The sequence below is a fragment of the Neomonachus schauinslandi genome, chromosome X (genome assembly GCF_002201575.2).
Source record: "Neomonachus schauinslandi chromosome X, ASM220157v2, whole genome shotgun sequence".
Taxonomy (NCBI): Eukaryota; Metazoa; Chordata; class Mammalia; order Carnivora; family Phocidae; genus Neomonachus; species Neomonachus schauinslandi.
This window is the reverse complement of record NC_058419.1, coordinates 46,613,184-46,636,917: the sequence shown is the minus strand read 5'-3', so window position 1 is coordinate 46,636,917 and position 23,734 is coordinate 46,613,184. Positions and strand designations below refer to the sequence as shown.

Sequence of the window (23,734 nt, the reverse complement as noted above, 5' to 3'; positions counted from 1 at the left end):
CAGGGGAGGGGCCATGTGTACGCCCCGCCCAGGTGCTTCCGGCTTACGCGCCGTGCAGAAGCGTGTTTAGCGCAGAGCTCACGCGCCGTACGGAAGTGTGCTCTGGCGCACCGGAAGCTGCCGGAAGAGAGCGATGGCGGGTTTGACTGTGAGAGACCCTGCGGTGGATCGTTCTCTGCGTTCGGTGTTCGGTGAGACGAATTCGTGGAGCCAAGCATCCGGGAGGGACAGAAAGAGACAGGGAGCAGCAAGGAATGCCCCCTGCACCTCTTGAATTGTTGCAGGAGCTGGTGATGGGTCGGGCTTGCAGCTCTACCTGCCTATCCTTTGGGGCGGCCAATCTAGTGGACTCGCGGGCAAAGTGATGCTCTCTTCCCCTGAGGTCTCAAAGCCTTTCCATGATGTGGCTGAGGAAGTTAAACTAGCGTTCAGCTTCTATGCGTTTCTCCTTTTATGAGCTTCAATTATTGTTTGGAATCGAGGGCGCATGGCAACTGTCCCGTACTACTTCCCACTCCCTATCCCAGAATACAGATTATATGCTGAGTATATAGAACTATATGTCCACTTCCCGCCCTCTCAAAAGGACTTTCATCCTCTGCTTTTTACCGTAACATTTTAGTTCGATACTGGTAGCGGCCACCTGGAGTCTTAAAGTGGATTGTAAATGAATGAATGAACGAATGATTAAGATCTCGTCGAAGAAATTTTAAAGAGGATCAGGTCTATTCTGAGTAATCTTTTCAGATGAAATAGGTTTCTTTTAAGTACGTGTGGTGATTTTAAAGCACCTTTTGGAAAGAACATAACAAAACAGATTAGAATAATTTTTAAACATCCTCCACTACATTCATGGTTATTCTTGAGTGTGTGTGTATGTGTGGAAATACGGACATAATGTGCCAGTTTTTAAAATACCAAATACATTGGTATTTTTAGTAGTTATCGATAAGACTTGCAGATCTTCAGGTAAATACCAGTGCGAAGGTATTTATTTTCACCGAAGTTAAGGAAAATCATAACACTTGTCAGATAAGTCTGAGAACTTTTAAAAGTGCCTATACCTTTTATATTTTAGTCTTAGTGGTTTATTTGTTTTGTAATTAAAGTCAGCAGACAAGATTGAAATGTCTGAAATACCATGGAACTGGGATTGTAGGAACACTATTTTGAGGTAGTTGTTACATTTTCAATGATGTAAGTTCTGATTCTGTTTACTTTCTCACAAGGGAAATAGGTTACAAACTCAAGAGTTTTAATATATTGTCTATTTTCTTTCATAGTGGGGAACATTCCATATGAGGCTACCGAAGAGCAATTAAAGGACATCTTTTCTGAGGTTGGACCTGTTGTTAGTTTCAGGTGAGATTCTCCTTTGACTACTTGGCGTTTTCTTTAAAATCACAAATGTGGCCCTTAGTAATAATAGCAAGGTTTTTACTGGTGACTTTTCACATGCATCCTTCTATTTGTAACAGCTTTATTCAGGTATAATTCACATACCATACAACTGACATTTATTTTTACTAAAAGATACTTTTTTTTTCATTTAAAAATGTTTAAAAAAATATTTCAGTGAAGCAGTCAGTTATAACGTTATTTGTCTTACAGTGGACCAAATTAGAACATAGCCATGTTAGCAGGAACACTATATGTGTGTAACATTTGTGCCTGATACTTGGTTCTGCTCTTCCAGGTTGGTATATGATAGGGAGACAGGAAAACCAAAGGGTTATGGCTTCTGTGAATACCAAGACCAGGAGACAGCACTTAGTGCCATGCGAAACCTGAATGGGCGTGAGTTCAGCGGGAGAGCACTCCGAGTGGACAATGCTGCCAGTGAAAAGAACAAAGAAGAACTGAAGAGTGAGTATGAACCTGATTTGTACACAACATGAATTAGTAAAGATGTAACAATGAAGATTTTTCCATTTGTGATATATTTTAGCACTCGCTGAAATGGTTAGCCTCGTAGCTTCTTGACCCACTTTAGGCGCCTGCGTTAGGGAAGTGTATATCTTTGAGAAACAAGGTAAAGTTGACTTTAGAAGTCCTTCAGTTGTGAAGGAGTTGGTTGACAGTTGAAGATGAATTCAGGCTCACCAAGTCATTAGTTGCACTATGTCATTAGTTTACCACTGCTGTAACGGTTTGTCAGATCTGTAATTGGTGGGATTACTAAGGCATTCTGGCTTCTTTCACGAGGCAACAGATCAGGGATTCCATTTTGAAATTAGCATCTTTTTCTATTCTTTTGCTTTTAAAAATTAGCATCTTTATCTATTATTTCTCTTCTGAAATGACTTGTCAGAGGAAATCGATATGCCTCATCCCTAATTCAGGTTAACATTGTCCACCTATGTGATCCTAGTCCCAGCTTTCTTCTGAGAGCAGAAAATACACTCTTGTCACTTTCCTCTGCAGAAATAAGGACTTGCAAATCACTTACTTCTCAGTTCCAGAGAATTTAAAGTTACAACGGGTCCTGGAAAGGAAGCAGCCCTGGAAAGTAAATACTTGAAATGATTTAGCTCATAATTTTGCCTCCTTAACTTTTTGTACTTTCTTCCCGATCAGGCCTTGGCACTGGTGCCCCTGTCATTGAGTCACCTTATGGAGAGACCATCAGTCCTGAGGATGCCCCTGAGTCCATTAGCAAAGCAGTTGCCAGTCTTCCACCAGAGCAGATGTTTGAGCTGATGAAACAAATGAAGGTGGGAGGAGGCATTAGGTTAAGAACAAATCAAATCACATCAAATTTTCGAGGAGCTAATTGATCAAGTGAATGGAAATAATTCCCTGAGCTCAAATATAAGGTGTGCCTGTTGACCACCACTTCTTGCACCTTCGATATGCCATATGTGCACAGCATATTTTACATTTCGTACAAAGAGCTTTCCATTTTTTGTACACAGACACAACTATACAATCTGGCTTTTTGTGACCCATAGATATCAGATGTAGATATTCAAATGTGGCTTTTCTCCTAAATGGTGGTATTATGGTATTTGAAATGCCTCTTCCTTCTCTTGCCTGACATGACCAAAATTTTGTGTGCTATGCCAAAACCGATGATAGCTTAAAAAGCTTCTTGAATATTATATTTCTCAGATGGGAATGGCTCTAAATCGCTATTAATTTCTAAGTACTAAGTATTGAACCTGATGATGAATCTATTTATCTTCTCAGCTCTGTGTCCAGAATAGTCCCCAGGAAGCACGGAACATGTTGCTTCAGAACCCTCAGCTGGCTTATGCTTTGCTACAAGCACAGGTAGTGATGAGAATTGTGGATCCAGAGATTGCCCTGGTGAGTGCTTCTTATTCTTTTATGGAAACGCCACGGTAAACCTTGAGTGGGGTAGGAACTGCCTGATTGCTTTGTTAAACAGATAGCTCATAGATTTGTCTTTTCGTTTTTTAGAAAATTCTGCATCGCCAGACAAATATCCCAACGCTGATTGCAGGCAACCCTCAGCCAGTCCACAGTGCTGGGCCTGGCTCAGGATCCACTGTGTCAATGAACCAGCAGAATCCTCAGGCCCCTCAGGCCCAGTCTTTGGTAGGGCTTTATCTCCTGACGTTTCTTTTACGTGTTTTGAATGCCATTTTCATGTTAAGAAGATAATACTGAGAGAAGAACAGTCAGGAGCTGAAGATGATAATTTCAATTCCCGGACATAAAAGCAATTTTCAGTTTGCAGAGTACATGGCATCTGTGCCAAGTTTGTGAAACAAAGAGATCCTTCCTGTGTGTCCTTTTATATAGGCTAATTTGATATTTATGTGCATGTGTGGTACTATGGTTGGCACTTTGTTATTCTACATCCATTATCTCATTTAGTACTTAGACTCTAATTGAATGAGGTTGGCACTCTTACTATCTCTTTACCAGTGGTAAAAAGTAAAGCTTGCTTGCCAAGAATGACACAAAACTGAAGCCATAAGAAATCAGTACATTTGAAAACTGAAAATCTTCTGTATAGAGAAAAAGAAACTGCAAAGACAAATGACAAATTGGGAAAAACTGTTTGCCACACACATGACGGACAACAGGCTGATTAAGAGTTCTTAGTCATGTTCAAGAATGTTTATTGCCACATTATAATAGTGAAACATCGAAACATCCTAAATGTAAATCAGTGGAAGAATGGGGAAAATGTTGTATATTTATCCAGTGAAATACTCTATAACAGTTAAATAAATTGCACAGGTCACCATGAATGACTTTCAAAAACCTAATTCCATGTAGTAGTAAAGATGAACTAGGATACATGGTATTAACACAGATAACTCAAAAGTTACAAAAGTGAAAATAAGTGACTGTGGAAGCCTTCCCAAAATATGGGATGTATGTGTTTGCACATATCCCAAAACCATGTTGAATGAGTTGCAAATATGTCTAGTACATAATGATTTACATACAATTTCAAAACATCTGTAAAAATTCTTACGTGCTTGTCTTAAGAAGGGGACACAGGATGCAATTGGGGAAGACCATAAGGCAGATTTCAAATATATATATTTATTTCCTAAACTGTATATTTATTTTATTTTCTATGCAATTTATATATCTGGAATTTTTCATAAGAAAAGTGTTCGACCTCAAAATAAGGTAAACATAAACAGAAAGAACAGTAATCTACCATTTTTTACCATTCAGATTAGGAGAGGTAAAGAACTTGAAGTCAACCATAGGTGCCACGTATGGCCTCACAACACAGATCAGACTTGTCAGTCTCTGCTTTTAGAATATGGTCCATCTTAATTGTGTTCTATATAACCAGGCTCATCATGTGTATTGTCCAGAGGCATATACATACTCTGTTTTTTCTTTTGGTTAGGGTGGAATGCATGTCAATGGTGCACCTCCTCTGATGCAAGCTTCTATGCAGGCTGGAGTTCCAGCTCCAGGGCAGATACCAGCAGCTGTAACAGGACCTGGTCCTGGTTCCTTAGCTCCTGGAGGTATGTTTCAGTTACAGTCTTCACCATTTTGGTATTTTGCTAAAGTTTTGTTGTAGCAAATGTTCTAATGTCGCCAAATTATTATGTGGTAATGAGATCTTTATATAAAATTAATACACAGCTAGGAAGCATATATCCTAGGTGGAGGAAATAGTTGATCTCTTATATACAGAGAGCAGGGAAAAGGACCACAAAATGGAAAAGTATGGTAACACTTCCAAATTAACAAAGGGGAAATGGAATGAATGGAAACTAGCCAACAAAGCCAGCAAATAGAGGGAAAAGAAAACAACATTGTGGAAGTAAGTAATAATAAACATAGAGTAAAGAGGAAGGAATAAAATCTCATACAGTCGTTATTCTGCTAAATGTGAATGGACTGAATTTTCCCACTAAAAGCCAGAGACTTAGATTAGGTTAAAAGGCACATTAAAAAAAAAAAAAACAGACACAAAATACAGAGTCACATTTGTTATTATTATATTTAACAGATACGAAATTGCATTTCACTAAATATAATCAGACCAAACAACAAAAGGAAAAAAGAATTTTTAAAACTGTATATTTTGGGGCACCTGGGTGGCTCAGTTGGTTAAGCGACTGCCTTCGGCTCAGGTCATGATCCTGGAGTCCTGGGATCGAGTCCCGCATTGGGCTCCCTGCTCAGCAGGGAGTCTTCTTCTCCCTCTGACCCTCTCATGCTCTATCTCATTCTCTCTCTCAAATAAATAAATAAAATTAAAAAAAACTGTATATTTTGATTGAAAGTGTGTATATAGAAATTACTACTGACTATTGCTATTATGCTTGTAGCTTTTATCATTCAACAATCATAACTAAAAAAGTTATGAGTGAAATAGTGGTTCCCTATATGAAACTCCTATATGAACACATGATATATATCCATATTTAAAGTTTTTTATGCAACATATTTGCCTCTTGTTAATTTATCTAATCTGGGTTAGATTGACTACAACACTACTCATAGAGCATAATTGAATCTAAATTGTTCTGTTTTGTAGAGAAACTGGTCTACAGAGCAAGTTGACAAGGAATAGAGGAAGGGATTTTATTTTTTTTTTTTTTAAAGATTTTATTTATTTATTTGACAGAGAGATAATGAGAGCAGGAACACAAGCAGAGGGAGTGGGAGAGGGAGAAACAGGCTTCCCACCAAGCAGGGAGCCCGATGTGGGGCTCGATCCCAGGACCCTGGGATCATGGCCTGAGCTGACGGCAGATGCTTGACAACTGAGCCACCCAGTCGCCCCTAGAGGAAGGGATTTTAAAAGAAATTTCAGCAAACTCATGATTTTCATTTATCTATAGAGTAAATATCTTTCAGTGAAAGAAACGGATTCTGTATTTTATACATTTTTGAGTCATGGGTGCCTAACTTACCTTAAAATATCACAAGTTGAAATGTGGCCCTACTACACATGACAAGTATGCAACCCATGACATAGGCAGCTCATAACATGAGCTGAAAAACACCCAAAGTTGTCTGTATCCTGTTCAGTGACAGAAGTGCCCTGATCATGCACTTGAATGTGACAGGAGTGTCAAATTGCTGTAAAAGTTTCTAAGTGTCTGCTCTCCATTTCTGTACTTGTCCTGAATTGTTAACATACAGTGTGTGGATCAGCGTTGTCTGTGGACCACACTTCGAGTACCTTTGTACTAATAGACAAGTAAAGATATTGAGGAATAAAGTAGTGGAACCAATAAGCACGATTTATTATGGGAGATTTATGTCTTTTGACTGAAGAATACACTTTCGCCCCCAAATGACCATGGAACAGTTAAAAAAAAAAACAAAAAACACATACTTGGCCATAAAATAAAAACAAGTTTAAAAAGTAGAGATTTTGCAGGCCACATTTTCTTAATATAAGCCAATAAAATTAGAACTAATTTTATTGTAATAAAATTTACAGTAATAAGTTACTGAAAATAACCTTTACTTGGAAAAATAAGGAACATACACTAGGTAATCCTTGAATTAAAGAGAAAATAAAAAGATTTATAAATTACCCAAAAGACAACAAAAAGTGTATCTTATACAAAAAAGTATGGGAAATAGTGAAGGCAGTACTTAAAATGAATATCTTCAAATGCCTGTGTTATTAAGGAATAAAGGATCTCTACTAGTTTTAAAGAATTAAGAAAATAATTTTTTAAAGAAACAAGAGATCGGGCGCCTGGGTGGCTCAGTTGGTTAAGCGAGTGCCTTCGGCTCAGGTCATGATCCCGGAGTCCTGGGATCAAGTCCCACATCGGGCTCCCGGCTCGGCGGGGAGCCTGCTTCTCCCTCTGACCCTATCCCCTCTCATGCTGTTTCTCTCTCTCTCTCTCAAATAAATAAACAAAAATCTTTAAAAAAAAAAAAAAGAAACAAGAGACCAAAAAGAGGAAATTAATAAATACAGAAGTTGAAAGTAAATGGGAAAGGAACTTAAATTACTGAATTTTCAAGTGGTATTTTTTGTGAGTTTGTAGCATTTCTATTTCTGAAGTTATTAAAACATCACTCAGATTTTTGAAATACCCTGTGCAAAGCTCCATTGACAGTTGGTGAGAAGGGGAAACAACCTAGTAGAAAAGGAGGCAAAGAAAATGAGTAGGCACTTAATAGAAGAGCAAATCCAAATGGCAACAAAAACAAATGCATTTGTAGTCATGGGATTGCAAATTAAATTACAGTATTTCACTTTACTTAAACCCATCAGACGAACCAAAGTCTCAAAGAGAGATGACACTATTGGTGGGGAAAGTGGGATCATAAATTGCCAGTAGAAATGTGAAGTGTTTCAGCCTTTTTTTTTTTTTTAATTTTTTTTTTAAGATTTTATTTATTTGTCAGAGAGAAAGAGAGAGAGAGAGCACAAGCAGAGGGAGTGGCAGGCAGAGGGAGAGGCAGGCTCTGTGCTGAGCAAGGAGCCCGATGTGGGACTCGATCCCAGGACCCCGGGATCATGACCTGAGCCGAAGGCAGACTGAGCCACCCAGGTGCCCCGTGTTTCAGCCTTTTAAGAAAGTAGTCTCACATTTAAAATTCATGTACACTTTGACCCACCAATTCCACTTCTGGGAAGCTAGCCCCATACAAATAAAAGTGCCATCATGTGATAGTGTATAATATGAGAAATTATGCCCATAAGTCCTTCTGCCACTGCTTTCCTCAGATTCTAAATCTTTGTATTGTTTTAGTGAATGGTCTGAATAAATCAGAGAGTGGTTTGTGGTTAGAAGAGACCTTTGAAATTATGTAGACCTGTGGTTCTCAAACTCTAATGTACAGTAGAATCACCTGATTAGCTTATTAAAGCGCAGATGCTGGTCCCCACCGCCAGATTTTCTAATTCAGCAAGCCCGAGGTAGGGCCCTGGAATTTGCAGTTCTAACAATTCTTTGGTGATACTGACACTTCTGGTCTGAGCAGCACATTCTGAGAACCACTGGTTTAGACCAACTCATTCACTTTACAGATGAGTAAGCATGGGCAAATGTTAACTTTATCAAATCACTTGTTCAAAATCAGTTACTTAGTAGTAGGGGTGGGGCTAGCACGGGTTCTTAATCCATGGCTCTTTGGTGCCTGGCTTATTAAATGGAATAAGAGAATATGATGTGGGGGCGCCTGGGTGGCTCAGTTGGTTTAGCGTGTGCCTTCAGCTCAGGTCATGATTTCAGGGTCCTGGGATTGAGCCCCATGAGCCCTGCATGGGGCTCCCTGCTCAGCAGGGAGTCTGCCTCTCTCTGTCTCTCCCTCTGCCCCTCCCCACCATTCGTGCACGCTCACTCTCTCTGAAACAAATAAAATCTTAAAAAAAGAAAGAATATGATGTGTACTTGATCTTTTAGTTAAGTATTAATGAACTGCAAACAGTTCAGCTTGTCTTTTCTCCCTACTTACAGCATATAAATTTCCTTTGAGGAAAAGAGAATTATTGCTACGTAGAAAGGACGAGACAAGGACTTGTGGTACATAATTTTTCTTTGTATAGCAGTCCTCCTATCCCAACTGGTTAGGGTAGAGCAGTGGTTCTCAACCCTATTAGACCCTGTGGCCTCTTTTTATTTTGTAGTGACTTTTTACTATCCTGGAATGAAATGCACAGATGTAACCTACTGAACATGAGTTCCCAAAAAAATATAATACCCTAACTATAATATAAAGAAGTTAAAAGGAAATTAACCTATAGTAAAGAATATTTTTGATATGCACGTGTTCAGGCACAACTACACAAGAAACCAAAAGGTAGCAGTCAGATGCTTGCACCTATCCCATCAGTGTAAAAGCTACAGATGCAGACAAATACAGGTATGATGTTTTGGCAACTCAAATACCAGAGGGACTGTTGACATTAGTGTTGTGATTTTCTCAAATGGTGAAAACTTTTGGTAAAGTTCTTAACAAAAAATGCAGTACCTGGAATTGACTCAGTAATTGTATTTCTGGAAAATTCAATATATATGTTTACAGCTGTAAATAGGGCAAAGAGCTTTTTTGTTTACAAATATGGCAGACTTAGGTTCTAAGTTCAGATGACTGTAAACAGATTTTCATTTGTGTTAACGTTCACCAAGACATTTGAAAATTTTGCAAAACAAGATAATTCTGGATTTTGGAGGACTATCTCAGACATTGCAAGGCATCTAGTATCCCTGTTGGCTTCTCATTAAATGCCAGCCATGCCCCATAAATCTTTTCACAACTAAAATCCACAAATTTACAAAATACCCTGGGAACAGTATTGCCTCCTCTGAGAGGAGTTTTGTGGGCAAGTGCCATCATTCTCCTATATCACAGAACTTCTGCCAAGGTTTTAGTAACCAGTGAGATTAAGTATTCTCATTTAACTCATTTTTCTGTCACTGAAGCCTAGAGTTTACTAGCAAACTTTATCTTCTGTATAACTGCATTGTTTAGTGATAGTTATGATCTTTCTTTGTAGTTTTCTGCCTGGGAGGCACAAGAAGGGAATTTGTTAATTCAGCCACTGTCCTAATTTTTTTCTACACGGTCCTAATTTGTGTTTTTCTTTCCTTCCCTTTATCTTCTAGGAGGAATGCAAGCCCAGGTTGGAATGCCAGGAAGTGGACCAGTGTCCATTGAACGGGGACAAGGTAAATAAATGTTAATATCTGATTAATGTGGACTGGACTCAGAAATGTTGTATTTATCTGCACTGTCTTAATATGGCAGCCACTAACCACTGGTTATTTGAATATTAAATTAATTGAAATTAGGTAGAACTTAAAATTCAATTTCTCATCACACTAGCCACATTCCAAGTGTTCGACGGCCACATGTGGTTATGGCACCACATACTGGATATGGCAGATATAGAATATTTCCCTCATTGCACAATATTCTGTTGGGGACAGCGCTAGTCTAGACTTTCCATCTAGTGACTCAGAGCCCAGCTCTACAAGAATCAAAGCAGATGGATCCTTTGTTTCTATTTAATTTATATCACCTTTTCATAATAGCCTAATGACACTGCTGACATGTTCTCTCTCACCCTTGTGGATATCTGTTGACTGAGTAAGGAGCTTTAATAATGAGCATGTAACATGTAGAAGCCTAAATCTAAGCCACAGAGAAAACTGGGAGGGGATCAGAGGTCTGTGAAGCCTACTTGGTAAGAGTATGTTGTACTGTGGCAGTAACACTGGATACCACAGCAAGAGCCACTCCAGAATCTCCAGATTATTTCCCTCTGTTGCTGGAGTTTGAAGAAACAGAAAATGCAGTGGTTTGGTTGAAAACAACGTTAGGAGGAGAGAGAGTGAGAAAACAGAAGCAACTAACAGTAGAACTGAGGGCATACTATAGGCCAGGCACTTTAATTTTCATAGACAATTGTGTGAGTTAGGGGGCAGCACCTCAGTATTCAGATAAAGAAATGGAAGCTCAGAGTTTTAAGTTACTTATTCAAGGGCACATGGTAAGTAAATACTGCTGAGTAACGTGGACAGGACTTGGGGCACTCATCTCTTCCAGCTAGTAAGTGGCAGAGCAAGATTCTGAAGTCTCTGACTAAAATCTTCCTCTTTCTGAAAATCCACACCGCCTCTATTAACTTCCAGAAACACTCTTCAGTGTCTTCCATTCTTATTCATGTTGTCATCCTGATGAGAAAGAACTGCTTTGGGCAGCACAGAGAAACTTAAGTTACTTCTTCTTAGCATATGGCCTATAAGTGAAACCCATTTTTTAAAAGCAAAATATTAAGGTGGAGCCTGTGTACTATATTCCTCGTCTACGGTTTGTCCATTAGGGTTGGTTGCTGAAGTGACAGAACGGATCATCTGGTCAGATGGTTGACAGTGGGACAAGCTCTTGACCAAATGCCTCATCTAAGCAGCCTGTGCTTTTGTGCTGTTGTGCCCCCACGCCCTTGACCACTCTCAGTAGATGGTGTGTGCACCCACAGTATTTCTGCACTAGGGAGAAGGCATTGGGGTTCCAGTCATATTTTTCTTCTTCCCAAGCCATCAATCAGTCAAACTTCAGCCGTTTAATATATATTTCCGCAAGACCTCTTTTTTCCCGCTATAGTTCTCTTCATTTCTCTGGGTCAAAAGTTAGCAAAGGGAAATGACTTGAGTTCTGAAGGTATATGAGGTGTGTCTTCTCGAAGAGATAAAGTGAGATGAGTTTCTTTTATAGTTTTTGTTCAGTACCCAGCAGAGGAAGCAAGAATCTTTCCACTTGTACCCAGTTTTCTTTCTTTTCCTGGAAGCCATACTTCTTATGCACCTTTGTAATGATAAAAGGAGACAGTGAGGTTAGTTTAAGAAGACACTTCTTGCCTTCTGCCACCTCTGTGTAGTGTTGGTGCCCTTGTCATCTCATTAGTCTTTGTCTGCTGTTGTCATGGTGTTTGGTTATCACCGGGGACTCGTAGCAGCGGAGTATTTTTTGAGGAGTGATATTCTCTTTCTTTGTCTAAAGGTCATTCGCTGCATTTCCCACAGAGATTTTTGTGCTTTAAAATATGGCAAAAAATCGTACGGTCCACTTCTGTTATGGGCCTCTTCAGAAAAATCTTGCCTTCCAGATTCAGTACAATCTCTTTCATGTTTTGCTTATGAAACTATGTTTATGTTCTTTGCCTAACTAGAGGTTTAGAACCATACTTTTTATGTTTTGTTTCTTTTCTTGTAATGGTATAAGGAGATTTAGGTGGACTCGTAGTAGCAGAGGTGAAAATGGAGAGTGGCTGAATAAAATCAGGGGCCCACCGGTTTCACCTTAGGAGGCAATCTCATTACAGCAGAAGAGTTTCAGATCCCAAAGAAGCTACTTATAGGAAGATTTTGTAGCCTGGGGCAGGCTCCTGAACTCTTGGCTTTTTAATTTACATGTGTAAATCTCCACCGTCTGTATGTGTATGATTCTGTGTGTGTGTGTGCGTGCGTGCGTGCGCACGCGTGCAAGCTATTTTAAGTGTCTGCTCTTTCTCCTTTTGAACTTACTGCTCACCTAGGAACCCTACAACACTCGCCCGTGGGACCCGCCGGGCCTGCATCAATTGAGCGAGTTCAAGGTACCCATTGTATCTGCGGGTTTCCTTTTGCTTGTGGTGTTCAGGGTGGGACGTTGAGAGGACAAGGGCTGCTTGGCAGTCATCCTCACGTTCGGAACCCAAAAGGGTAGTGTTTTGGGCTTTTGTTTTTACATTTTTTCCTGTTGGGGCCACAAGCCTAAGATTGACCTCTTCACACAGGGCAGAGAACATGGATGATATGGGCATCTGTCCGAGGCTGTACTCCCTCCCTACTGGTGTCAGGAGGCTTGGATGGAATAGCAGTCTGTAAGGAGACAGCAGGTTCTTGCAGAGCCATGGCAGTGTTCACATATGCCAAGACCCTACCTCTCTTTTGTGACTCTGGTCCTTGAACTAAGATTGATTATAAGGAAAACCAGGAGCCTAAGTTTCTTCAGGTTGCAGTGCTAGTCCTTGGCAGGTTACTCCCCACTTTGCTCTTTATATAATTCCATCCATACCTCTGACATGGCACAGATGCTGCCTACACCCTGCTTCTGTTCTTGAGCTGCAAGAGGAGTCTGCCGTGGTGAGGTTTCACCCGCTCTCAGGTGTCTGAATTATGTTGTCAGTGGTATATAGAGTCATTTCTTGTTTCCTTCTGTGTCCTTCACAACAGTAACTCCCTGTTTGTTTCCCTGTCAGTGCCGATGCAGGACCCCAGAGCCGCTATGCAGCGTGGGCCCTTGCCTGCCACCGTCCCAACTCCTCGAGGTCTACTGGGAGACGCTCCAAATGACCCGCGTGGAGGCACTTTACTTTCTGTAACTGGAGAGGTAGAGCCTAGGTAAGCGCTAACATAGAAGGAAAAGACTGCGGGGATCCGAACTTTCCCTTGGTCTGAGAACACTGTCGTTCTGTACCTGTTTGCCTACTTCAGCAGATAAATAAATATTCATGGCCGCTGTCCGAGACTAAGGATGCACTTCTCCTTGGACAGAACTGTATCTGTTGAGTATGTCATTTTGAATGAACCATGGCTACCCGAGTCTTTAGAAATTGGAAATTCTAGCACATACCCAAACGGGAAAAACTTCTGTTGCTTCTCGGTATTAGCAATAATGATAAGATGATGATGATTGATATGAATGGGGATTATGCCTCTGACTCTGCTGTGAGTACTTTACTTAGATCATCTCATTAAATCCACACAACAGCCCTGTGAGATTGGTACTAATACAGTCCTATTTTACAGATGAAGAAACCGAGGCATAGAGAAGTTAAGTAAATGTGCCCAAGATCACACAGCTAATAAGGGATAAAGCCTAGATTTGAACCTATAGAATAATCCACGTTCTTAAGCACTGTACTACATACTCGTTCTATACAATGGATATCCATTACCTCCTCCTTAATTATGAGTGCCCCAAGCAAATATGAAATTCTAGAATACGTGCGTTTATATCTCCATAGCTTTTTTTTTTCTTTTTGGACCTGTTTGGTGTTTATTCTCTTAGCATTTATAGACTGATGTTTGCATCAGTTCTTTGATTTTTTTACTTAACTGATCCTTCTGGTTGACTCTTTTCTTTGTTGTTTTGTTCTGTTTTAAAATGTAACATTTTTCTCCATCTCTAGAGGTTACCTGGGACCACCTCATCAGGGTCCACCCATGCACCATGTCCCGGGCCATGACAGCCGTGGCCCACCCCCACATGAGTTGAGGGGAGGGCCATTAGCTGAGCCCAGACCTCTAATGGCGGAGCCAAGAGGACCCATGCTAGATCAGAGGGGTCCACCCTTGGATGGCAGAGGTAAGGGGAGACCACGTCACAAGGCCGACTGGTAGTTGTGGGCTGATAATAAACCCAACTGTCTTAGGTTCTAATCTGGGATAAAGAAGGCTGGGGCAGTGGGATTGGCAAACATATTTAAGATTTATCTGCAGACCTGTAAAACTGGGAAGGAGAAAACGGTCTCGTGTACAGTTGACTGTTGAATAACACGTTTGAACTGCACAGGTCCACTTACACATAGATTTTTTTTTATATAAATATAGTGCAGTACTGTAAGTGTATTTTCTCTTTCTTAACGATTTTCTTAATAACATTCTCTTTTCTCTAGCTTACTTTATTGTAAGAATGCAGAACAATACACATAGCATACAAAACAGGTGTCATCAACTGTTTTATGTTTTTGGTAAGGCTTCCAGTCAGCAGTAGGCTACTAGTAGTTAAGTTTTGGGGGAGTGCTCCAATCCTCGCCTTGTTCAAGGGTCCCCTGTAGTTGGGGGGAGACGTGACTGGAGGAATAGATTTCTTTCTTTGATTATTGTTTCTTTTTGCAGTAAAGATGAGTAGCTACACAATGGTTTTCTTACAACTTACTTTACAGGCGGAAGAGATCCCCGAGGCATAGATGCACGGGGGATGGAGGCACGAGCCATGGAGGCTAGAGGATTAGATGCCAGAGGATTGGAGGCCCGTGCGATGGAAGCCCGTGCGATGGAGGCCCGCGCGATGGAGGCCCGCGCGATGGAGGCCCGTGCGATGGAGGCCCGTGCAATGGAAGTCAGAGGGATAGAGGCCAGAAGTATGGATACAAGGGGCCCGGTTCCTGGCCCTAGAGGCCCTATGCCTAGTGGAATCCAGGGTCCCAGTCCAATTAACATGGGCGCAGTTGGCCCCCAGGGATCCAGACAGGTATGTGCGATACTCACGTCTTGCTTCTACATGAAATCGTGATCTATTCCGGAATTGACCGTTGAGCCTGACTATGACTGCTTTCTGATTTGGGCTATTTCTCAGCTTGTTAGAACAGGAAGATTAGAAAACTCCCTTCTTCTAGTTTCTTTGTCCCTTAAGGTGGTTATTTTCTGGCCACCAGGATTGTAGCAACCTTGTCCCACAGTTTAAGGAGTTCTTCCATTCAGAGCAGAGCCCCTGCAGATTTAGGAGACAGAGTGTGTATCACTAGAATCTAGGCATGGATAATTTGAAAAACTTCCCCCAAGCGATTCTAACGTACAACTGTAAGAACTGCATTAGAGCATGTGAAGAGCTATTAGCAGTCATTTTGATAATCTTAGGTTTGCCGAAACCTATTTTAGTTTACTTTCATCACGTAGCCTAAGTGAACAGTGGAATATGAAAGGCAGGTTTTACTAACGTTCACCTTAAAACCTATGGAACTGAATTCTTATCTCTTCTTTCTCCTTATTTGGCTCTCTCTAGCTAAGTGTATTTGGCGATCTCTGATCGTCTATGTGTTGTCATCTCCTCCTTCTCCACACACAATTGGTTGTGGGGAGATGGTATGTGTGTCTGTTCCCTGAATTTGTATGTGCTAGCACCTTCGTCTCCCTCTTACCCCTCCTTCCTCTATGTACTTCTTCTCTCTTCCCTCTTCCATATGTTTATGTGTCTTGCTCCCCTGTGTGTGTATGTGTGTGTGAGACAGAGAGAGAGAGGGAGGGAGAGTGTCACTAGAATGGAACATGTCAGTCATCCAATTCTCTCATTTTATAGGTTTGGAAACTGAGATCCAAGAATTCAGGTGGCTTATCCAAATTCACACAGCTAAAAAGTGACAGAGCAAGGAGTAGAACCCCCTGTTTTTTTCAGTGTACCACTCAATCCTGTTATCTGCACATCATGTATTGTGTATGTGTGTGTCTACCTCCCCCTCTTTAATAGGAAATACGAATATGTTGTTTTCTGGCACGTGTAAAAGAAAACTGTTCTCCTTTTTTCAAATTGTGCTTTTTAAAAATGTGTCTGTGGGCCTTGATGTTTATTCTGCCCTCTAGGATCAGTAGCCTTATAATAGAAATGGTTTTTATTCATTTATTCAGTCATTCAGCAGATATTTATTGAGCACCTACTGTGTACCAGAGAGAGCTCTAGGTACTGAGGATATAGCAGTGTGAACAAAACAAAGTCCCTGCTCCCGTGGAGCTTGCATTCTAGCTGGGGAGACTGACAACAAGTAATTACATGATGTCATTATATAATTCTGTCAGTAGTTTTGTGGAGAAAGACATTGAAAATAATGTTTGGAGGGCGCCTGGGTGGCTCAGTCGTTAAGCGTCTGCCTTCGGCTCAGGTCATGATCCTGGGGTCCTGGGATTGAGTCCCACATCGGGCTCCCTGCTCAGCAGGAAGCCTGCCTCTCCCTCTCCCACTCCCCCTGCTTGTGTTCCTGCTCTAGCTATCTCTCTCTCTGTCAAATAAATAAATAAAATCTTTAAAAAAAAAAAAAAAAAGAAAAGAATGTTTGGAAGACCATTCTGGATAATGTGTTGCTGTTTTGTCTCTGCTAGTGCTTGAACTCATTACTCTGTAATATTAGGTTTATATAGTTTTCATTAGTAGATTGTATAAAGCCTATTGGATCTGAGTGGAAAAAAAAAAAATTTTATCTTCAAACTTTTTTTATATTGTTTAAATTAATATGTTTACTCATATATAAGAGAGATAGACCCTTGCTTCCTCCCCTGTATCCGTCTCCCCTGTGACCCCCATCCCCTATAGATCATTGCTTTTATTCAATTTTGGATGTATCTTTCTAAAAAAGAAGAAGATATTAGGAAGAAATGCATCTGTATTTCCTTTCTTTCACTGTTCTGTGCTTTGTTTTTTTTTTTAACTTTACAGTATATCCCTAATTCATAATTTTAAATCAGATTTTAAAATTAACTCCAGTTCACCTAGTTGGAAATTTGTTAGTTAAAAGGCTTATTATTACTAGGGTGATTATATGACTTATCCAAACAGGGACATGTTTGGAGTGAGAGTGCTGTTAAATAGTTACTCTGGGGCAAAAGCATAAACTGGGACTTAGGCAGACCTTGGATGTGTGGTCACCTATATTGTGACTTGTCTGCCTAGAACATGTTGGCACTCCTGGAAACTTTATAAATGGCCATTATTGAATGGTTAGCTCATGATAATAATACCTCAAATTAGTATTAACTGTGAAGCTTCCAAAACGTTCTCCTAGATGTTTCAGATCTGTAACGTAACTTTAAGGTTCAGACCGGTCTCTGGATTCAGTATTGATAAAGAACAGAAAGTGATAATGAAGTGTATTATGCTTCCTTCCCTTCTTAAACAAGATAGTGAAAAATGATTTTAACCATTTTTGATTACTCAAGGTCATCATTGAATGTGCCTGTTATTGTATGTGCTATAATAGAAAGTACAGTTACCTCCTGTTTGGTTTCTGGTCTCCTTCACCATCAGGCTGTCGCCTGGCTCTTCACATTGCTGTCATGGTATCTGCTCCTAACAGTGTATCCACATTTTGTTTTGTGCTTTGCTGCTTCTGATCTACTGGGGAAGCAGGTAACTAAGTTTGTTCACAGTTTGTGTTTCATAAGAGTACCTAAACTCTGGGTGAATGCCTGAGTGTGAACATAACAACATAGGGACCTTTAACAGTTATTCTTGGTGCTCTGAGGCCTTTTCTTTGGGTTCTGGTGGTCTTCCCAAAGATCGAACTCACTGAAGATCTTAAATAAGTATGATATAACTGCATTTTGTTCTTTTAACTTGAGTCATTTCTTGGTCTGTATCTAGCAGAAAGCATCTGCTGCATATTCTCTCTGGAAAGTTATAAAAAGCAAATGTTGGGCTAATAGCAGTCTTTTTCCCAGAGGCCTTCCCATCTCCTTTCTGCCTCTGCCATAATGATCGTCTCTGCCTTACTTGTGGGATAGGGCCCTTTGGGGCGAACTGCCTATGTCTTATTGAACTAGAGGTAGGCGGTATCTCTGTGAATGAAGCTTCCCCAGTGGACCAGCATACATTATCTCTAGAATCTGCTGGCTTTCATTTCTGTTTCCACTGAGCACTAGTTTCTAGGATGTTCTCAGTTTTCTCTGTGCTTATGCAGCTGGATTTTGCTTGATTTGATGGTACTGTGTGATATTTGTTGATGATGCTAGAGCTGCTGTAAGCAAATGTGTCTAACTCGCTAGTTAATCTCTTGCTAAACCTTGCCTCCTGCCATTGCTAACAGTAGAAAATGATCTTCAGAGTCATTAATTTGCTTTTTTTTTTACTCATATCCATAATGAGATCATATCTTTCACATTGCTGTTACTGGATTCTGAATACTATATGAGAAGTTCTGAAAACTCTCCTCCTCCTCTCTCTTTGTGCACATAGGTCCCAGTCATGCAGGGAACAGGCATGCAAGGAGCGAGCATTCAGGGTGGAGGTCAGCCTGGGGGCTTTAGTCCTGGCCAGAACCAAGTTACCCCACAGGATCATGAGAAGGTAAGCAATACTGTCCGTCTCCAGAGGCATACATCTTTTGGATTCCTCTTTTCAGTTACGATGTGGAGGTCCTGGGTCTTTAGAGTTCATTTGGAAGTGATATTTACTCTTACAAGTTTTTATGATCTTGTTATCTGAATATCTGTGGGCCTGGTCTTAAAATTCTTAAATAGATGTATGTAAATGGCAGCTTATCTTACATTTCAGACTCATCGGCCAATAACAGTTTTTTGTGCTGATTGACCTGAAGCTCTAAGTCCCTTTTCTTCCCCTCCCCTTTCTGCTTTATCCCTAAAAACAATAGCAGATTCCCCATGAGTATATATGTTTCTATATTTGACCATCATGGGGAGCTCACGTCTGATGGAAAGACTAAAACTTGTGAAAAAGAGAGACTTTTAAAAGGGGATTAAAGGGGCGCCTGGGTGGCTCAGTCGATTAAGTGGTTAAGCGTCTGCCTTCGGCTCAGGTCATGATCTCAGGGTCCTGCTGGGATTGAGCCCCACATCAGCTTCGGGCTCCCTGCTCAGTGAAGAGTCTGTTTCTCCCTCTGCCCCCCTCCCCCCACTCATGCTCTTGTGCATGCTCACGCTCTGTCTCTTTCTCTCAATTAAAGAAATAAAATAAAAAGTCTTTAAAACAGGATTACAAACTGAAGACTTCCCAAGGTCCACAGATAGCATGTTAGTCTGCAAGAACTTTGGGTTCATGCAGGTGTCTGTTTGATTTGAGTCTCCTAATCTTAGGTATGATTGTACTTGAGCTTTTCATTGTGCCTTTTCTCACCAGCCGTTTTCGGTTTGATTTGGTTTGGGGTGGGGTTTTTTTGCCTGCACTATTCTATGTGTGAGGTATCCTTCCTTTTTGGACAGAAGCTGGTGGTGGTTTTTTAGCTGCCATCATTAAAACTCATTCCCTTTCTTTTCTCTTCACAGGCTGCTTTGATCATGCAGGTTCTTCAGCTGACTGCAGACCAGATCGCCATGCTGCCTCCTGAGCAGAGGCAGAGTATCCTGATCTTAAAGGAACAAATACAGAAATCCACTGGAGCACCTTGAAAGGTGAGCAGACTTAACCTGCCTAAGTCGAACAAACTCCTTGTGCATTTGGGGTATTAGATACTTTCAGCCTTAACCAACAACATTCTCCTGATCTAAAGACTATCCGAGGCCCACACTCCTCGTGGCTAGACTCTTCACCCTTCATTAGGTCAGCCTCTGTCAGGGTAGGGAAAGGCAACAGGGTATCTGTTCAGTTGTTGAGTTGGTTGTAATCTTTTTTAACCTTTCTTTCCTAATGGCAAAAGTAACGTGATCACTTTTACAAAATGAATCAAATACCGAAATGGAGAAAAGTCGGGGTAAGAAGCTCTGCTTCCTTAACCTCCTTCCCCAGACAACCTCTAAGTGTAGTTTGTTGTGTATCCTTCCAGGATCAGTTGTGTTATTTTACTCCAGCTGTCCCATCAAAATGGAGAAAATACAAAGCATTTCAATAAAATGTATAAATATTTTGGTTTCCAGTATTTATTTAATATTAACTATTTTGATGTTAAACTGTTAGAGCACATATTTCAGGGTAGTGACCGTCCACCATCACCATCAGTCCCTTTACGTTTTAGAGGTTGCTGTACACTGCTGCCCTTTCTTTTTCTTCCATATCTGTCAGATAAAACGGATCATAATCATGGAGCCATCTGATTCCATGTATTGGCATTTCTTTTAAAAACCATTTTGCCCAATATCTTGTATTTCATAAATAATTGTTTTCTTGGGGAGCCTGGGTGGCTCAGTCAGTTAAGCATCTGCCTTCAGCTCAGATCTTGATCTCAGGGTCCTGGGATCGAGCCCCGCGTCGGGCTACTTGCTCAGTGGGGAGCCTGCTTCTCCTCCTGCTTGTGCACACGCTCTCAATTCTCGCTGTCAAATAAATAAATAAATAATCTTTAAAAAAAATAAATAATTGTTTTCTTTTTTCTTTAAAGATTCTTTTAGTTTTAAATAATCTCTGTACCCAACTTGGGACTCAGACTTACAATGCTGAGATCAAGAGTCGTATGCTCTACCAACTGAGCCAGCCAAGCACCCCAATAATTCTGTTTTCTAAAAACAGTTTAAAATTCACATTGTCCCAATGTCAGCTGGAATATCACATTTTGAATTTCTACTTGTTACTCCATCTGTATTATAATCCCATTCATATATTATCATATAATAGTGAACTCATTTACAGTACTTAGCAGTCTTTACCAAATATATTGTTTTAATCCATATTTGCAAAGTTACTAAAACATCTAAACTGGAAATATGCTTCATATCTGTATTTAGACTTTGTTTTCTTAATAATTTTATTTATTTATTTGACGGGGGGCGGGGAGAGCACGAGCAGGTGGAGCTGCAGGCAGAGGAAGAGGGAGAATCAGGCTCCCCGCTGAGCAGGGAGCCCGAAGTGGGGCTCGATCCCAGGACCCTGGGAGCATGACCTGAGCCGAAGGCAGATGCTTAACTGACTGAGCCACCCAGGCATCCCTGTATTTAGACTTTAAATAACTGAACTATAATGAGAAGCTATCATAGATGGATAGCTAGCCAGACTTTTGGTATGACCACTACTTTACCTTTTTAGTCCAGATGCCCAAGGCCATTTTTTTTTAGTAAAAGTATAGACTATTATATTCAGAGGAATAGATTAAAAACTGTTCTCCTCTTTTACTTTTTCTAATTTATTTATGTCAGAGAAGGTATTCCCTACAATATGGGGAAATTACTCTTTTTAGATAGTGGAGACAGAAATGTTTCTGGAAGTTCTTTCATTACGTATTCTAGCTTATAAGATATTTCAAAGCCTTGCACATACACCACAGGGCAAAGGTTTTTGCTTGTTTTACATTTTATTTTGAAATAATTATAAATTCACAGAAGGTTGGAACAATAGTACAAAGAGCCTCTTGTACCCTTCCCCCAACTTCCCCCAGTGATAACATCTTGAGAAGCTGTTGTGCAATACTTTTTTGGTTTGTAGTACAAAACCAAGAAACTGACATTGGTACATTACAGTTAGCTAGACTACAGACCTTATTCCATTTTTACCATTTTTTAAACCTACATTCAGTTTTCACCATTTTTTAAACCTACATTCATGTGAGTGAGATGTGCTGTGTGCATGTAGTTCTATACAGTTTTACGTGGGCAAGGTTTTAATGTGTATTTGCTGTTACCCGTGCATACTGTGGCCAAAATGTTGGCTCTCTGTCCATCCGGTACCTTGCTGGTTGTGATCCATTTCTGCTATCACTTGTGACAGGTCTCTCTACTATTACTGGTAGATCAGTGGTTTTCAACCAGAGGCAGTTTTGCTCCCTGTAGGACATTTGGAGATGTCTGGAGACATTTTTCATTGTCACAACTTTCGGGATATGGTATACTACTGGCATTCAGTGGGTAGAGACCAGAGATGCTTCTAAACATCCTATAATCATAGGATATCTCCCCCCCGCCCCCCCCGCATAACAAAGAGTTCTCTGTCTCCAAATGTCAGTAATGCTAAGGTTGAGAAACCCTGCTATAAGAGGTGATTACTTTGGGGATCCTGGAGGCAGACCCCTTAGGAATCTCTCCCTGGTGATTTGCTCTTTTGCATAGCCTCCCTCCCCCGCTTTGAAATTTTTTCTCCTGATGTTTGGGAAAGAGAACTTTGTCTCCATTTCTAATGGCTTTCTCCCAACTTTTCCTTACAGGTTTTCAAAAATACCTGGCAACAAATCGGGAAATTAATTCCATAACTTTGTTGAAATGTTGCAAAAAGATGACTTCTGCATCCTAACCCTTGAATGACTCAAATTGGTGCCAGGTGGAGGATTCCCATCACCTTCTCTCAGAACAAAATCAGTTCATTCTGTTGTCTTAGTTTGTATATTTTCTGTGACTTGAAATAAACTTTGAACACAATTTTAGTATACTGCAAATTGATATACACGACCTTTTTGCTTTTAAAAGGCTGAACACCAAGGGTGAAACCTTAGATGTGTTTTCAACCCTTACCGCAGTATTGTACTTTAATGTTATATTGCCATAGTTCTGTTTTTCCTTTAAGTTAACCACTTATTCTTCTTGGTGATATTTGAGAATTTCTCAGAAGCAATGTTTTCTGGAACTTAGTTTTTGCTTTGTTTGCTTCCAGCAGGAATAATAAGATTTGCCCTTTGAGAACTTGCTAGAACTTCTGAGTTTACTGGGAGAAAATAGCCCCTGCTTAGAGCTATTAAATGGTCAGAAGGCCAACAAAGCAAAGAGCCTAGCAGAGCAGTGTATTTAGTTTAGGAAAATCTAATGATCAAAATGCACTTTTTTTTATCAATAGCAGGTTTATTCACATGCATATTTCAGAGCTAAGACAAAAATGTTATATTGGCACTGGTTCAAGTGTGTCAGCAACACAGGAGACTGTTAACATTTACCTGTCTGTTCTAAAACTCTTCAGTCTTGGTAGTCAACCTTAAAAGTTAAAGAAGCCACTAACTTTTCACATGTTCAAGATGAAGTAAAAACTAAATAGAAATCAAAGGAACAAAATACATTTCATTCTGCCTTCTAGATAATCACTAACTTATAGCCTTCCCCCATAACCAAATTTATTTTGGGAAATTAAAACATAGAAAACCCTAAAACTTTTACATTCTTCTCATTTATTTTAAGAGGACCAAATGTAGATCACAAGCAGTCAGATTGCCCATTAGGCCTGCCCCTGCCTGCTTCCTTACAGATGGATGTGACAGTAATTAGTGCCACTCGCTCTGACCTATGGCTCCTCCTACCTAGTATTCTCTCTCTCATAGTGGCATTAAGGAGGAAAATGATTTCTCTCCCATCAGGCCAACCTCAAGAGGTTAAGAGATGCCTTAATAATTAGTAAAGTTCCACTGGAACTATTCTTTGAACCTATTTATATTCTCAGAATCCTACCCTCTGGGTGAGGATTATGGTCAAGT

General features: G+C 40.3%; 1 protein-coding gene across 2 annotated transcripts; it reads left to right on the top strand.

Moving 5' to 3' along the window:
• The first annotated feature begins 57 nt into the window (after window positions 1-57).
• Window positions 58-22,882, top strand: CSTF2 (cleavage stimulation factor subunit 2). Of its 2 annotated transcripts, XM_044911648.1 has the most exons (15): window positions 58-191; window positions 1,284-1,362; window positions 1,697-1,866; window positions 2,578-2,714; window positions 3,190-3,309; window positions 3,424-3,561; window positions 4,844-4,967; window positions 10,035-10,097; window positions 12,467-12,526; window positions 13,172-13,313; window positions 14,105-14,280; window positions 14,861-15,168; window positions 18,637-18,747; window positions 19,683-19,808; window positions 22,484-22,882. In XM_044911648.1, the coding sequence occupies exons 1-14, from the start codon at window positions 134-136 to the stop codon at window positions 19,803-19,805; spliced, it is 1,809 nt and encodes a 602-aa protein (XP_044767583.1). In that variant the 5' UTR covers window positions 58-133; the 3' UTR covers window positions 19,806-19,808; window positions 22,484-22,882. The 2 variants fall into 2 exon arrangements, with proteins under 2 accessions (XP_044767583.1, XP_021535195.1); XM_021679520.2 differs by lacking the exon at window positions 12,467-12,526 and having other exon boundaries at window positions 126-191.
• The last annotated feature ends 852 nt before the right edge of the window (window positions 22,883-23,734 follow it).

Bases quoted from the DNA above. Each gene is read 5' to 3' on its own strand.
- CSTF2 (XM_044911648.1), top strand. From the start codon at position 134: ATGGCGGGTTTGACTGTGAGAGACCCTGCGGTGGATCGTTCTCTGCGT. The intron at 192-1,283 runs GTGAGACGAATT...TTTCTTTCATAG, and splicing joins TTCTCTGCGTTCGGTGTTCG to TGGGGAACATTCCATATGAG. The intron at 10,098-12,466 runs GTAAATAAATGT...CTGCTCACCTAG, and splicing joins GTCCATTGAACGGGGACAAG to GAACCCTACAACACTCGCCC.